The following is a 13,772-nucleotide window of genomic DNA, read 5'->3' on the forward strand; positions in this document are numbered from 1 at the left end:
TGAGCTTTTATGTAATCAGTGATATTATTATTATTTTAGGTTAAGCGCCCACGTACTGTCTGTCTGTCACATTCTGTAAGGTTGAGTATCTTACGCCTTGTTTAAACCGAGTTGTACTTCTTTGGTGGTCAGACAAATACACTCCCTGTTCGGTAATCGGAGAGTCAATTACAGATGAGAAATGAAAAAAGTAGATCGGAATAAGGATAAAGAAACGTCCTAAAACGATTAACTTACGCCACTTCAGCACTGTTATTTTAACGAAAGTGAAAATATGAACTGCTCCCAGTAAAAATATTCACTTTAGCTAGTTCATTAATATCTAATTAATTTAAAAATAAATACCTAATTTCGAATTAATATCTACTGGTGCAAGTGATTGTTTACATTGAGCAAGTAGCGCATTAGTAGCTTGTTTTAAAGTAGGTTATTAAATCTGGCGAATAACTGTTCATAACACCGTTTTAACCCAACATTTTAATTTCACTTATGGGGCAGGCAAACACCAAAGTATTGCCAAAATTTTATTAAATTCTGTCCGGTTTTGCGTGATGCCGTGACAAAATCTGGTCGGACAGACAGATATACAGACATACAGATTTTCTGAGACTGGTTTCCGGTACTCCAATATATGAAACGTAAATATATCATGAAAAGAGCGATTTCTGACGGTTGCACAGGCAAAACCTTTCTTTTATTTATATAGATGCTAAATATTACACTTCAAAGCTACTTCAATAGCAAATCACCGTAATTTAATCAAAGCTAAAACACATACTTTATATAACATGTCAGCTTAAAGAAGTCCATTGTCATTATATTAAGATCACCTTCCTTAGGTTAGTGAAAAAAAAAAAACAACAACAATCAGTTAATAGCCAGCTAGCTAGCTAATGTTACCCAAAACAATCACCTCAGACACACAGCGTCCCATGAATAGGTTATAAACTCTCCATGACTAGGTTATAAACTCTCCATGACTAGGTTATAAACTCTCCATAGGTCTCAGAGATTATCAAAAAAGTAAAAAGGTATTGTCCTTAAACTAGCTAGCTAGCTTTTTGAAACACTAAGACACAACAATAGCAATAAATCAGCTTATAAACTAGTGTTATTAGCTAACTGGCTAGCTGTTTAGCCTCATCCCTATTCAATTCAATTCAATTTTATTTATATAGCGCTTTTAACAATGGTCATTGTCTCAAATCAGCTTTGCAAAAATGAAAGATTTTTTTTTTTAAAGAAAATATTTGGAGATGTGTATGTGTGAGAAAAAAAAGTTTCTAAAATCTTACAAACACATTAAACACATGCCTAGCCTAAAAACGCTCTAGCTACAGTATAGCTGGTGCTAACTGACTAGCTCGCCATCATTAGCGACCCGAGGCGAAATTTTAAACTCGTCTTTATTTGAAGGAATATAATTTAGCACTTATACTATTCGAGATAAAATAAAAGTGCATAAAATGAGTTGAAATTAGCCGAGGGTTCATGATCATCTGCTTTCTGTACTGAGCTAAGTATTTGCTAGTAGGGACACATATTGTGCTTATAATAATAATAAAAACACTCTATTTAATTATAACCTCTAGTGATGGTTTAACACTAATGATACTAAAGGATTTTTGCTAATGATAGTTTTTACCACATTTAGACTTTTCCTCCTGTTGTAATGGCTAATAATACAGTAATGATAGGCTTGCTAAAACGGCAAATAGAAACCTGATGTAAAATATATATATATACTTGTTAATTAAATCGTATAGTTGCTCTCGACATCATAAGCAATAATCCCAATGGCTTAATTGAACTTCATACATCATTCGTTCCACTTACATGCATAAGTATTTAGACATCTTTTTCATAATTTTGTCACTGTTTACCCATACAATATATAAATATCTGAATAAAGTATAATTTTAGTGGGTTTTACTGAAAACATTACCAATTTAGGGAATTACAGACTTTTTTAAACAGCCAAGTCTCTGCATTTTAAATGTCTCAAATATAACTGGACAACTAATAACTAATAAGTAGTTCCTTGGTTATTATAAATGAAAGAGCTGTTCATTAGAATTCTCAACATGCAAATTAAATAGAAGCCAAACAGACCTATCAAAGCCATAGCAGGAACATTACGATGTGCCAAATCAGCAATTTCTTAAAAATTAAAAATGCGCTGCTGTGCTCAGCAACACCCAAAGACCTTGACGACCACATAATGACAAGTGAAGTGGATGACTGCAGAACTGTTCCCTTTGGTGAAGAAATACTCCTCCACAATATCTAGCCAAGTCAAGAACAAGGTCGTGGTTAAGGTGATTGTCACAGTCTACAATCAGAAGACGCCTTCATGAATATACATAAAGAGGGTTTACCTGAACATGCAAACCACCATCTAAAAGCCTGGCTAGGTCTAGGACAAGATTCTGAAGACAGATTGAAGCAATATTGATGGGAAAGCAAGATTATGGAGAAGGAAAGGAAAGGCTCATGATACAAAGCTTGAGCATGTACGGATCTTAATGAAACTGGGTCACTGGTGTTTACTGATCACGTGACTAATGATAGCAGAACGAATTCTGAAGTGTATAGTACGGTACTTTCTACCTAGTTTCAGTTAAATGCTTCAAAGCTAATAAGACTTTACAGTGCAGATGGATAATGACCAAAACTATGTCCTGCTAAAGCAACAAAGAGATTTTTTAATGCAAAAAAAATTAAATGTTGTTAAAATCACTCAACCCAACCAAGCATGCTTTTCAGGCACAAAGATACACAAAGAAGCAGCCGCTGATGGCAGCTGCAGTAAAGTGCAGGCAAAGAACCTCAAGGGAGGAACGTCAGCATTTGGCAATATCCATGGATTCCAGATTAGCATCAGATTTGCAAAAATAGCATCAAAAAATCAATTTCAAAACTCACATTACTTTCCAAAAAGAATTATGAACTAGATTGTACATAGTGACACCGGTAATCGAGGGGAACTTCATATAATTTAAATGCTAGTGTTGTTTGTTCAGTGCCAGCTGATGTTAGCTCGTTACTTTAATTCCTAACAATCTTTGTCCTATGTGTATTTTGGTTCTAAAACAGAGACTAAGTTTAAATTAAATTCTCATTTACATTTACTGATTAAAAAAATCCCAGTTTCCCGCAAGCACCGTAAAAGTGAACTGCCAGAGAGAGCGTTCAAAGCGATGCTCGCTCGCCCATTACACTACAATCTGTGTGCTGGTAATTTTAAGCACCTCGGCCCCGGACGTCGTACCCCGTTTATAAATCGTTTCGAGTAGTGTGCTGATTGTATACGACTCGGGACACGGATATCATTTTAACACGTCTAAGATGTCTTCCTATTCTGATGGGTTGGATTATCTTACACGCTAACGACGGCTTGAATGGCGCAACGACCACAAATAGCCACCCACTGAGACAGGAGGGTAAATGACATCTAAAATGCAAGGGAAGCTCGGATAAAGCCTTGGGAGGAAAGTTAAATCAAGCTGAGCGAGAAAGAGGTGAGATGGAATGATGAGAACCAGGCGCTTTAATATTCACCCGTCTGTGATATTGAACGGTGGCTTTATAGCGGTGTTTGCCGTTGTGATTAGGAGAGGGCAAAGTCAAAGTGCGGTTGGTTCAGATGATTGTTTTAGCAAAAGGGGTGAGGAAGAGGGTTTGGAAATTCATATACCAGAGGGTCAAGGTCAGACACATCGAGAAAACATTGTAGGGACACGTTTTGTCTTAGCGTCAGTCTATCCAAAGGCCACGCCCACCAAAGAAGGTTGATGGGAGAACTGAAAGCTATAATTTAGAAGTATTTTCAAACATTTACACATCTCTCCCTGCTACGACAAATGTTCCAGTTGACCAAAAACATGACACCCGGTAGCACAATGGAGCTTTCACGCACCGTATCTAACATGATACGCTGGAGCAGGGAAACACAAAACCCTGAAGCACTCTGGGTGACCACAACTGCGAAGTCAAGATGGAGCTCCCTAGTGCCGGCCCTCCCTCAGCAACTCCCAGAGCTTTCTGCATGCAAACGCCGTTGCTTAGTAAGCCGTCTGGAAACACGCGCTGTTGCCAAAGCGGCCCAGAGGAGATGCGTAATAAGCCAGGATTAAGCACCCCCGGGTTTAAACACACCTCCCTGTCGTTGACTGATGACCAATTAAACAGTCAGGCGCTTATTGATCACAGGAGAATGCCACGGATCCCCAAACATCCTTAAACACACTGCGGGGAGGCCCTGCAGATGGAGTGCCACTGTGCATTTTTCATCTTTATGCACACTTTTCTTCGTTTCCGAACCCTATGGAGCTGTGATGGTGGTGGTGGGGGAAAAAAAACAGCTAAGCAAAGCGTGAGATATGTGCTGTGGTAGAGAGGAAAAAAAGCAGAGAAGCCATTTATTAAGCATTCAGGCAGATGGCTCATATATTTCATCTCTCTTTGATATCTACAAAACATGCGTGGAACTCGGGCTTGCAAAGGCACCTTGGGAAATGTGGTTTTTATCTCTGACGGGTGCGTGAAGCGGCGTGCGGCTCAAGGTCAAGGCAACAGGAAGGAAGGAAGGAAGGACGTGTGCATGGAATCGGGCTTGCAGGATCATCAGAGCTCCACCTCTTAGATAAGAAAGTACAAACCACGTGCACGTGTTCTCGTCGGACGTATCAAACCATGCATGAAATGAGGAATTTGGCATTTATTTGTAAACCATGAACTTGTTTACTTTTTCCGCATTCTTCGCACACCGTGACTCGAACCCGAGAAGCGCACGAATACGCGTAAGCACAGGCAAGGAAATTTACCCCGCGCTGCCAGTGGGGCTGATAAATTAATAGATTAGCGCTGTTATGAAACCGCTCTATAAGGTTAAATTGCATTACGTCTAGTTTATTCCATAACGGAGTAAAATTCCAATTCCGGGCGCTCGACGAAATATTAAATAACTCGAGCCCCTCAGGAGCGGGAGGGGAAAAATATGATAAACTCTTTCCTTCCCATAGCTCTTCCCCCCCACCACCCAATGTCTGGCTTGATATTTCCGACTCTTAAACATCATGCTAATTCAGCGCTTGCCACCAGTGGCGTAGAAATAAATAATCATATGGCGAATACATTTTGCCCCCATCAGCACCAGTCTGCTGTTTGCATGCATCATTTGAATTCACTGCACGTGACTTGGGGGAAACAAACAAAAAGGAAAAAAAAAAAACTCTCTTTTTTTTTCTCCTGATGAAATTAACACCGCATCGCCCTCGGAGTACGGTGCGCGCTAATCATTTTCCCTGCGTAAGAGCTGAAGCAGTCTTTGACTGCGAGGCATCTTAAGCCAATAAATTATGCTAATAACGGCTTTTCCCGCTTGTCCTCGTTACGCGAGGACTAGAAGCATGAGCCGGCACAACTTTGTTTTGATATAGAAATAATCAAATATGGTATTTTGTTGGGAACAACGCTTTCACCAGGAAAAGTCAGCGTAAACATCTGGAGCAGATGTTTTTACAAACTAAACCAAACAAACACAAGCAGTCTGTAAATAAGTTTTTACGACTTATGAGGACAAAGTGTCTTCATCGGTTTATATATCGGAGATATTACGTCAAAGTTTTTAACGATGGAAAGCAAAAAGAAAGAGTGTTAAAGTGTTCATGTTAAATATTAATGATTATTTAGAACAACACAATCTAAAATACATGGACACAATATTGTTGTGAATACCTAAAAGACACACCTCCCCTCGAACCAGCCCGTGTTGTGTCCCCGCGGCCCGCGATAAACCCTTATCAATTAATGGAAACGGAAGATGGAAAAATGATCCTGAGTAAACTTTAAGATTTGAATCTGCATCACAAGTCTGATCTGATACCAGCCCACTGTTTCAGGACAACATCAGTCGCTCGGAATCCGACCGGGACTCAGATCGCAGCTCTGATTGTACGCCCTTGACTAAAGGGAACATGACAGACAGACGTATCTCATCTCCGCCAGGGAACAAAGCAAAAAAAAACAGCTCCTGACTCTCTTACTCTATCTCTCTCGTCTTTTTCTTCTCCTGCTCCCTGAGAGCTCCGTGTCCACATTCTCAGAGAGGGCCTTCGTCATCCCGGGGCCCATGCTGAGCTAAAAGACACTACAGAGGGGAAGGGAGACGTCGCTCGTCCGTTCCGCCCGTCTCGTCTGTAACTGAGACTGGCAGGTCGACCTTTCTTTATGTGTGCATTACATTTTCCTTTAAAGCCTTGGATAACACCGCCTTTCAAATAGAGGGAAGAAAAAAAAACCCACAATGGCAGAATATTTCCCTCTTCCACCAAGGCAGGCTTGATTCGTTTCATATGGAACCTGTAACCAGTTGGCTGTTTGAAGCCGGAGCAAAGTGAAAACCCTCTTGGAAACCTTGCACGCTGAAAGCAGAAGGGATCTGTGATTCAAAAGGAGCGCCGGACGCCGGTATGGGAAAAAAAAAAAAACGCCAACGCGCTCATTTACTTAGAAACGCAGAGTCCCGGGAGCGTGACTCGTCGTTTAATGTATTCATAATTATTCACTAATTAATGCAGGAGGAAAAAGGCCCTCGAACGTGTTTCCATCCGAGGAGGCTTTACTGCGGCCAGCCACCGCCATGCAAATGAAGTGTGAAATGATGCCAAAGCGAGGACGGGTGTGTGTGTATGTGCATGTGTATGAGAAGCGTGTACGCCTTCGCCACTCGGGCTAGCAAACTCCCAGACTGATGACTTCATTAACACCAGCAGCACTACAGTATGGACAAGTTTCACAGTCTCTTTTGTCTGCTTGCCCCTTGGTCATATTATACAGAACTGATGACTGTGTGTGTATGTGTGTGTGTGTGTGTGAGAGCTCAGCTCTATCACTCACTCAGAAGGTACCACTATATATATTTAGTTTTATTTCTGAGCTTATGTGCTGCCCTTATGCACTCCCTAAGGTGTGTAATTGTGCAGCAGATTTAATATCTAAAGGAGAAAGAAGGGATGTGAATCTATTTTTCATTATTAATATACCAATATCAAAGAATCCTCTGAGACACTATATTGATCTCTCTCTCTCTCACTCACTCTGTCAGAAATGAAGGGTACTAAACTGGATCTTTCCTTTGGGTTTCTTCAGGCAGCTGCCCTCAAAACTCCTTACCTTTGCATTGTAAGCACATGGTGTAATTCAAAGGGAAGAATACGGTTTAAAACGACGTACAATGTATCGTTGGAATTACGTTTGAAGTTGAGTCGAGTTTTAATTCCAATTTAATGTCTATTAATTCCCAGATAAAGTGTTTGTCCATTTAAGAAAGGGTTAAGCTTTTAATCCGAAAAACCCATGCACAAAATAAATAAATAAAACCCAGAAGGGTCAATCATTCCACCTGCACCTTTAAACTCCTCGCACCGAAGCCCGTCTTCTTCATTACAGCTTTACATGAAAGCACTTCATGCATTCTTTATCGTGTGCACCGGTCTCGAGCTCTGAGTCTATGTCTACATTAAGCGGCGCTTCTGTCGGACAGGATTACGCCCAGGTGGAATTAAAGCTCTCGTTTCAATTTCAATTAGCCCAGGAGTGAAGCGAGCGGATAGGGGAAATCTCGAGCACGCGCTTTCAGCTGAAAGGATGTCCAGAGTTTTGCTGGCCGGGTATAGGGCTAGAAATTAAAGAAAGATAGAAAGAAAGAAAGAAATGAGCAAAAACAAGGTGGCGGCCGTGTATAATTATTCTGTATGGTGAACTCAGATACCCTTTACGCATCTTTCGTCTTTTATAGTTTTGTTACATGCATACTCTTTTGGTTTGTTTTTGTAGACTTCTACACACATGTTTTGATGATTTTCATGCTCCAAAACAGAACAATCTAAATCTCAAGTGACTCAGATTAGGGTGTTTTAGAGCACTTTAACTTTTTTCCATCCCGGAGCATTCACAGGAAAACTCACAAACAATATTATCAGGACTGTAGATAACAAACTGTACTTTAACAAACATACTGTACTGTACAATCAACATTTTGGATTTTTTTTTGTTTGTTTTTTACTTTTAATGTCATTTAAATGACTTTTAGCGTAATTCTTTGTTATATTTATATAGTAATTAAAACATACTAGAGATACACAACGATTTGAGTTTAGTGAGAACCCATTTATTCTAACAGAGCAAAATCTCAAGTAGTAGATACTCAGTTGCATAATAATAATAATAATAATAATAATAATAATGGTGATGATGAGGATTTCTACAACTTTAACTTAATTAAAAGAATAAATCATAGCTGCCCTGGATATACTTCACAGACCTTCCACTAGGAATGTAATCAACATCTGGACACTTGGCAGATTTCTAAGTGTGTCAGTTTAACCCTAGTGAATAAGAGTTTATTTATAAATTTAATATATATATATATATATATATATATATATATATATATATATATATTCTAAAGCATAAATAAAACACTGCATTAAATGTGAAACATCTGGACACTTTACACAATCTGCACAGCTGGAACAAAATACAGGCTGTGTGTGTGTGTGTGTTTTTCCCCAATACATCATTTTTTTTTTTTTTTTTTTTACATCCTTCTCCTTTGTGCAAATTGCTGAAAGCAGAGCTCGCATCGCGTCCAGCCAGCTTACTCGAGCAACCTGTCAGCGTGATCCTGCCAATGCAGCAAGAAAACGCAAACGCGGCACGGCACCCCGCACCCGCACCGCGCGCTGATCCTGCCTTCCGCAGACACACAGACATCGGGAAGGGAAGTCCTGACATCCTGGAAGCGATCTCATTTTATGCGCTGCACTTAATCAGACCTTTCTCTAGTACGCGCGTGTGTGCGCGCGTGCGCGTTTGCATCCGCGTCCACGCACCAGGCTTTGATGTTCGCCTCGTGGTTACACGGAACTTGCTCGTGATCGTGCGTAAAGTCGTGCACGCACAGGGTGGTGGTGTTTTCTTTTTTTTTTTTTTTTTTTGGTATTAAAAAATATATATTATCGTTATTCTCCTCTACAGTACAGTACAGTGCATGCATCTTTAAACCTGGAATTCTGAGCACCGGGACAGGGCAGAAACGTGGTGAAAGAGTGAGGTTTAAATAAAAAAAAAAGAAGAAAAAAAACAAACAAAACAACAAATGCATCAACAAAACAATGAATGCATCAACCCACAGAATGCACCAACACACACACACACACACACACACACACACAGAGGCAGAATGAAAGGAACCCGGGCGACTCACCGGTGCAGGTGAATCCGACGCACAGAAGACAGACCGAGGCGAGGATCTGCGCGACTCTCCAGCGCACAAAGGGACGCGGATGAAACGGCATTGTCGCCTTCTTCTTTTTCTTCTTTCTTCTTCTTATTATTTTTCTCCTTTGATCCTTCTTGGATTCAAAATATACCTAAGAACGAATAAAAAAAAAAAAGAGGATGTTCTGTGTGCGCGCGCGTGCGCGTGCGTCCTTCCTTGCAGCGCGTGGAGCTTGGCGTGTTTCGCGTGCGCAGAGAGTTTGGACTCGGACTGCATCCGATCTCCTCCTCCTCTCCTCGCCTCCTCTCCTCCCTCACTCTCTCACTCCTCTTCGTCCTTCAGCGCGCCTCCTCCTCCTCCTCTTCCTCTTTTGTGTCAGTGCCGCGCGCGCCGCTCACACACCGCGCGTGAACGCATCGTATCGCAGGTGCTGCGCGTGCGGCGAATAAACCATCACATGTGTATGTATGTATATAAACCTCCTTTAAGTTTCAGAGCGTAAAATAAATAAATGCAATGTTATGAAGATGATAAAAACACTCGCGCGCGCGCGCACTTGTGCACTAAAACGCAGATGTCCCGGTTGTGCTGCTCTGCACGGAGGACTGAAACGTGCATCCGCGGTGTAAAAACTGTGCGTTTGTTTAGCTCCGCAAACATCTGCTCGCGCGCCCGCTGCGGGAGAGAGAGAGAGAGAGAGAGAGAGATCCACACACCGGCTACCGGAGAAAACCTGGAGCGGATTCTCCTGGCCCAGGAGCACGAGCGCTCTCGTTAATCACACACGCGCATACGCACACGCGCACACTCTCGTCTTTATTCTGATTGGTCCACAGGTGGAGCTTTATATCCTATAATAAGTTATAGTTTCTATAGTAACAACTTATTCAACTATTTTGCTGGTTTATTCACCTCACAATAAACAGGTTAAACAATTAAAAAATCGTTGCTTGGTGACGTTTTCTGCAATGAGAAGTTTGCATTAGATTACATTTCTGGGGAGAAAAATTCTGTCCTGGTTTTTAAATTTATTAATTTTGTTTATGACCTTTGCTCTCAGATAATGCTCTGTAATTTTTCTCATTCAATCTCTCTCTCTCTCTCTCTCTACTTTATTCTGATTGGCCCATAGGAAAAAAATTATATTATACAATAAATTATCGTTTCTATAGTAACAACTTATACAATCGTTTTGCTGGTTTATGCATCCCCACAATGAACAGGTTCCTAAAAAATAAAAATTGTTGCTATGGTGACAATTTTTTTCAATTTTGCCATTTCTGCAAGTTTGCATTAGATGAGATTTCAGGCCTAATTTTTTTTTTACATTTTAAACACCTTTTGCTTTGAGATAATGGCATGAGCTATTTTTAAAATATGTTCAACTTTACTTGTACTAGCAAAAAATAAAGAATATTGGCTACTGCACTTTTAATGGAAGGTGCCTGCAGGGCCAGGGCTTTCTAGTGTCACTTGGGTTCAGGAAGGTCTTCAGCAGCGTCTCTGCAGAATTATGAATAATAATTAATAAAAATCATCAACGGATATATAATCAGATCCAAATTTCCACATACTGTAAAATAGGTACATTTTGAATAAGAACTTAATGTTTATTTTTCTTACAAGGTATTACTTTAAAAAATAATGCATAACTTTTTAAACCTCTTTTATTAACTGAAAAGTTTAAGTGCAGAATAAAATTTTACTTCTGTGGTAAAGCGTTATATATTTGGGACAGTTCCTTATTGAACAACTTTCTCAAACTTTCTCACTGTCGCACTAATTAATTGTATTTTGCTCTCTCTCTCTCTTGTCTTGGTCCACAGGTAGAAATTTATATCTGTATAATAAGGTATAGTTTATATAATAACTTACACAATTATTTTGCTTGTCTATTTATCTCACAATAAACAGGTTAAATAAATTGTTGCTATGGTGACATTTTCTGCAAAGAGACATTTATTTTTCAATAGCTGGAAGGTGTATTAGATAAGATTTCTGGAAAATATGTTTAGGTCTCAGTTTCTCAGTCTCAATTCTATTTATATCTACTAATCTAACCCAGCGTGACCTTGCTAACATATTGACAATCATGCTTTTTTAATATATATTTTTCCAAATCATAATTTTATTTAGAAAGAAATGAACAAAATAGAGATTCTCTAAAAGATTTACAAATGGTGTTTTTTACATTCCCTAGCAAGGATGCTACTTCTGCTGATCAAGGATCAAGTATTGTGATATTTTTGCAAAAATGTTGTGAAAATTTTTTTTTTTTTTTTTTTTACAATTTTATGGAGGTTTGGCATCATCTCGCAAAAACATAACTTTTTTAGAAAAACAAGACCACATTTTTTTTACCTAAACTCATACTATTGGTATTATTATTATTATTATTATTATTATTATTATACTTTCATGCTATTACTTAAACTAGATAAATTAAAATGGCATTGTTAGAAATATTTAACGCATTTACAGGCAACACTGTTTCTGCATCCTTCAACCCACACTCGGTTCATGATAGAAATGATTTAAAATTAAATAAGATTTCTTGAGAAAAAAATATTTAGGTCTTGGTTTTGAAACTTTTTTATTTTATTTTTGTGAATGCCTTTACTCTAAGATAAAGGCATGGGCAATTTTTACAATTTATTTCCACAGAATGTTCCACTTTACTCGTATAGTGAAACCTTGGATAGTTTGTTCGGGAAGCAGGCTCATATTTTAAAACACAACTTCCCCAGAAGAAATAATGGAAACTCAAATTATTCGTTCCACAGCCCAAAAAATAAATACATAAAAATAATTAATATAAAATATAAAGTAAAAATAAAACAGATTAACCTGCACTTTACCTTCAAAAAAAGTAGGTAAAGCAGGCGCTGTGTGTGTGTGTGTGTGTGTGTGTGTGTGTGTTTGTGTTTGTGTATGTGTGTGATGCTAAAGTAAGAGGAGAGGAGGGATCAGCCCCTCCCCTCTCCCCCTTCTTATCTTACACAGAAAACCTTCCTCCTCACTTATTTAAGTTTCACACACACACACATTAAAGAACAGATTGTTTTATCAGAAAAATTATCAAGGAACATCTCTAATAATTCTCGTGTGAGCGCACACTAATGGAATCACTGCTGTAAAGTAAAAATAAACCAGCTCAACCTGCACTTTACCTTTGAAAAGTGTGTGTGTGTGTGAAGGCAAAAGAAGGGGTGTGTCACAATATTCAATGACACACAAAACAAACTGTCTTTAAACCTCTCTAAAGAGACTTTCTTTTGCTTTACACGTGGCACACTCGTGTGTTATAATAAACAGTACACACATGCTGTACACACACGCATACAAACACAAAATAAAATCTGTTTTACACACACGCACATGTTCACAGTGTTATAGTAAACAATGCATGCTTGCACGGATGTTGATTATACCAGTAAGAGACGAGCACTAAGACCCAGCAGGGGAGACGATTACCCACAATCCCGCAGGACAAGAGAAAGAAAAAACATTGGCTCAGTTGTGATCACATGACGCTCGGCATCAAAACAAGAAGCGCATGTATGATACATAATACTTGGTACTCGTTAACCAAGACTTGCTCGTTTTTCAAGTCAAAATTTATTAAAAAAAATATTTACTCGTCTTGTGGAACATTTGCAAACCGAGTTACTCGCAATTCTGAGGTTTCACTGTACTAGCAAAAAATTTTTTATATTGACTACTTCTAATGGAAGGTGCCTCCAGGGCCAGGGCTTTGTAGTGTCACTTGGGTTCAGGAAGGTTTTCAGGAGTGTCTCGGTTTAATTAGGAATAATAATTAACAAAAATCATTAACAGATATAAAATTAGGTCCAAATTTTCACATAAGTAAAACAGGTTCATTCGGAATAACAACATAATGTTTATTTTTCTTACAAGGTTTTACTTAAACTTTTTGAACCTCTGATTAACTAAAAAGTTGCAGTGCAAAATTAAATTTGACTTCTGTGGTAATGAACAACTTTCTCAAACCCTCTCACTGTCGCACTGACTCTCACACCTGCATACTTTCTGCAAGCCAGGGTTGCCAGATCACCAACAAAATGCAATGACCAAACCTTTGCAAATCAGGCCGAATAATAACATTTGTACTAGAACTCATACTGTAGCTTGATTACTGTATACTTGAGCTTATTTTGTTTCATGACTTACTTTTACGCTTTGAATAACAATGAATAAAACAGAGTCAGTGTCCTGGTCAGCAATAAACACAAGTCTGTAAAGACAAAGATAAATACATTTCACAGACTGTGTAGTTATAACAGAAATCTAATATATTAAAAAGCTTTATACCACCAGAGAGAGTGTAACATACTGTTTCTGGAATTCTAATGATGTGTTAAAACTACATATTGTTTCAAATTTAAAAGGGTTTGATATTTTTAAGGATTTACTTTGTCATTCTCAGGAGTAACTAAATGTTTAAAATGATGTTTTAAATTAACCG

General features: G+C 38.8%; 1 protein-coding gene across 5 annotated transcripts in view; it reads right to left on the reverse strand.

Moving 5' to 3' along the window:
- Nucleotides 1-9,920, reverse strand: part of unc5a (unc-5 netrin receptor A) — a 217,134-nt gene extending 207,214 nt beyond the window's left edge. For all 5 annotated transcript variants that reach the window (XM_053515479.1, XM_053515478.1, XM_053515477.1 and 2 more), the window contains exon 1: nt 9,272-9,920. In XM_053515479.1, the coding sequence (XP_053371454.1) occupies nt 9,272-9,362 (91 nt within the window). In that variant the 5' untranslated portion in view covers nt 9,363-9,920. The remainder of the gene's footprint in view (nt 1-9,271) is intronic.
- Nucleotides 9,921-13,772: the final 3,852 nt, after the last annotated feature.

The sequence above is a fragment of the Clarias gariepinus genome, chromosome 16 (genome assembly GCF_024256425.1).
Source record: "Clarias gariepinus isolate MV-2021 ecotype Netherlands chromosome 16, CGAR_prim_01v2, whole genome shotgun sequence".
NCBI lineage: Eukaryota > Metazoa > Chordata > Actinopteri > Siluriformes > Clariidae > Clarias > Clarias gariepinus.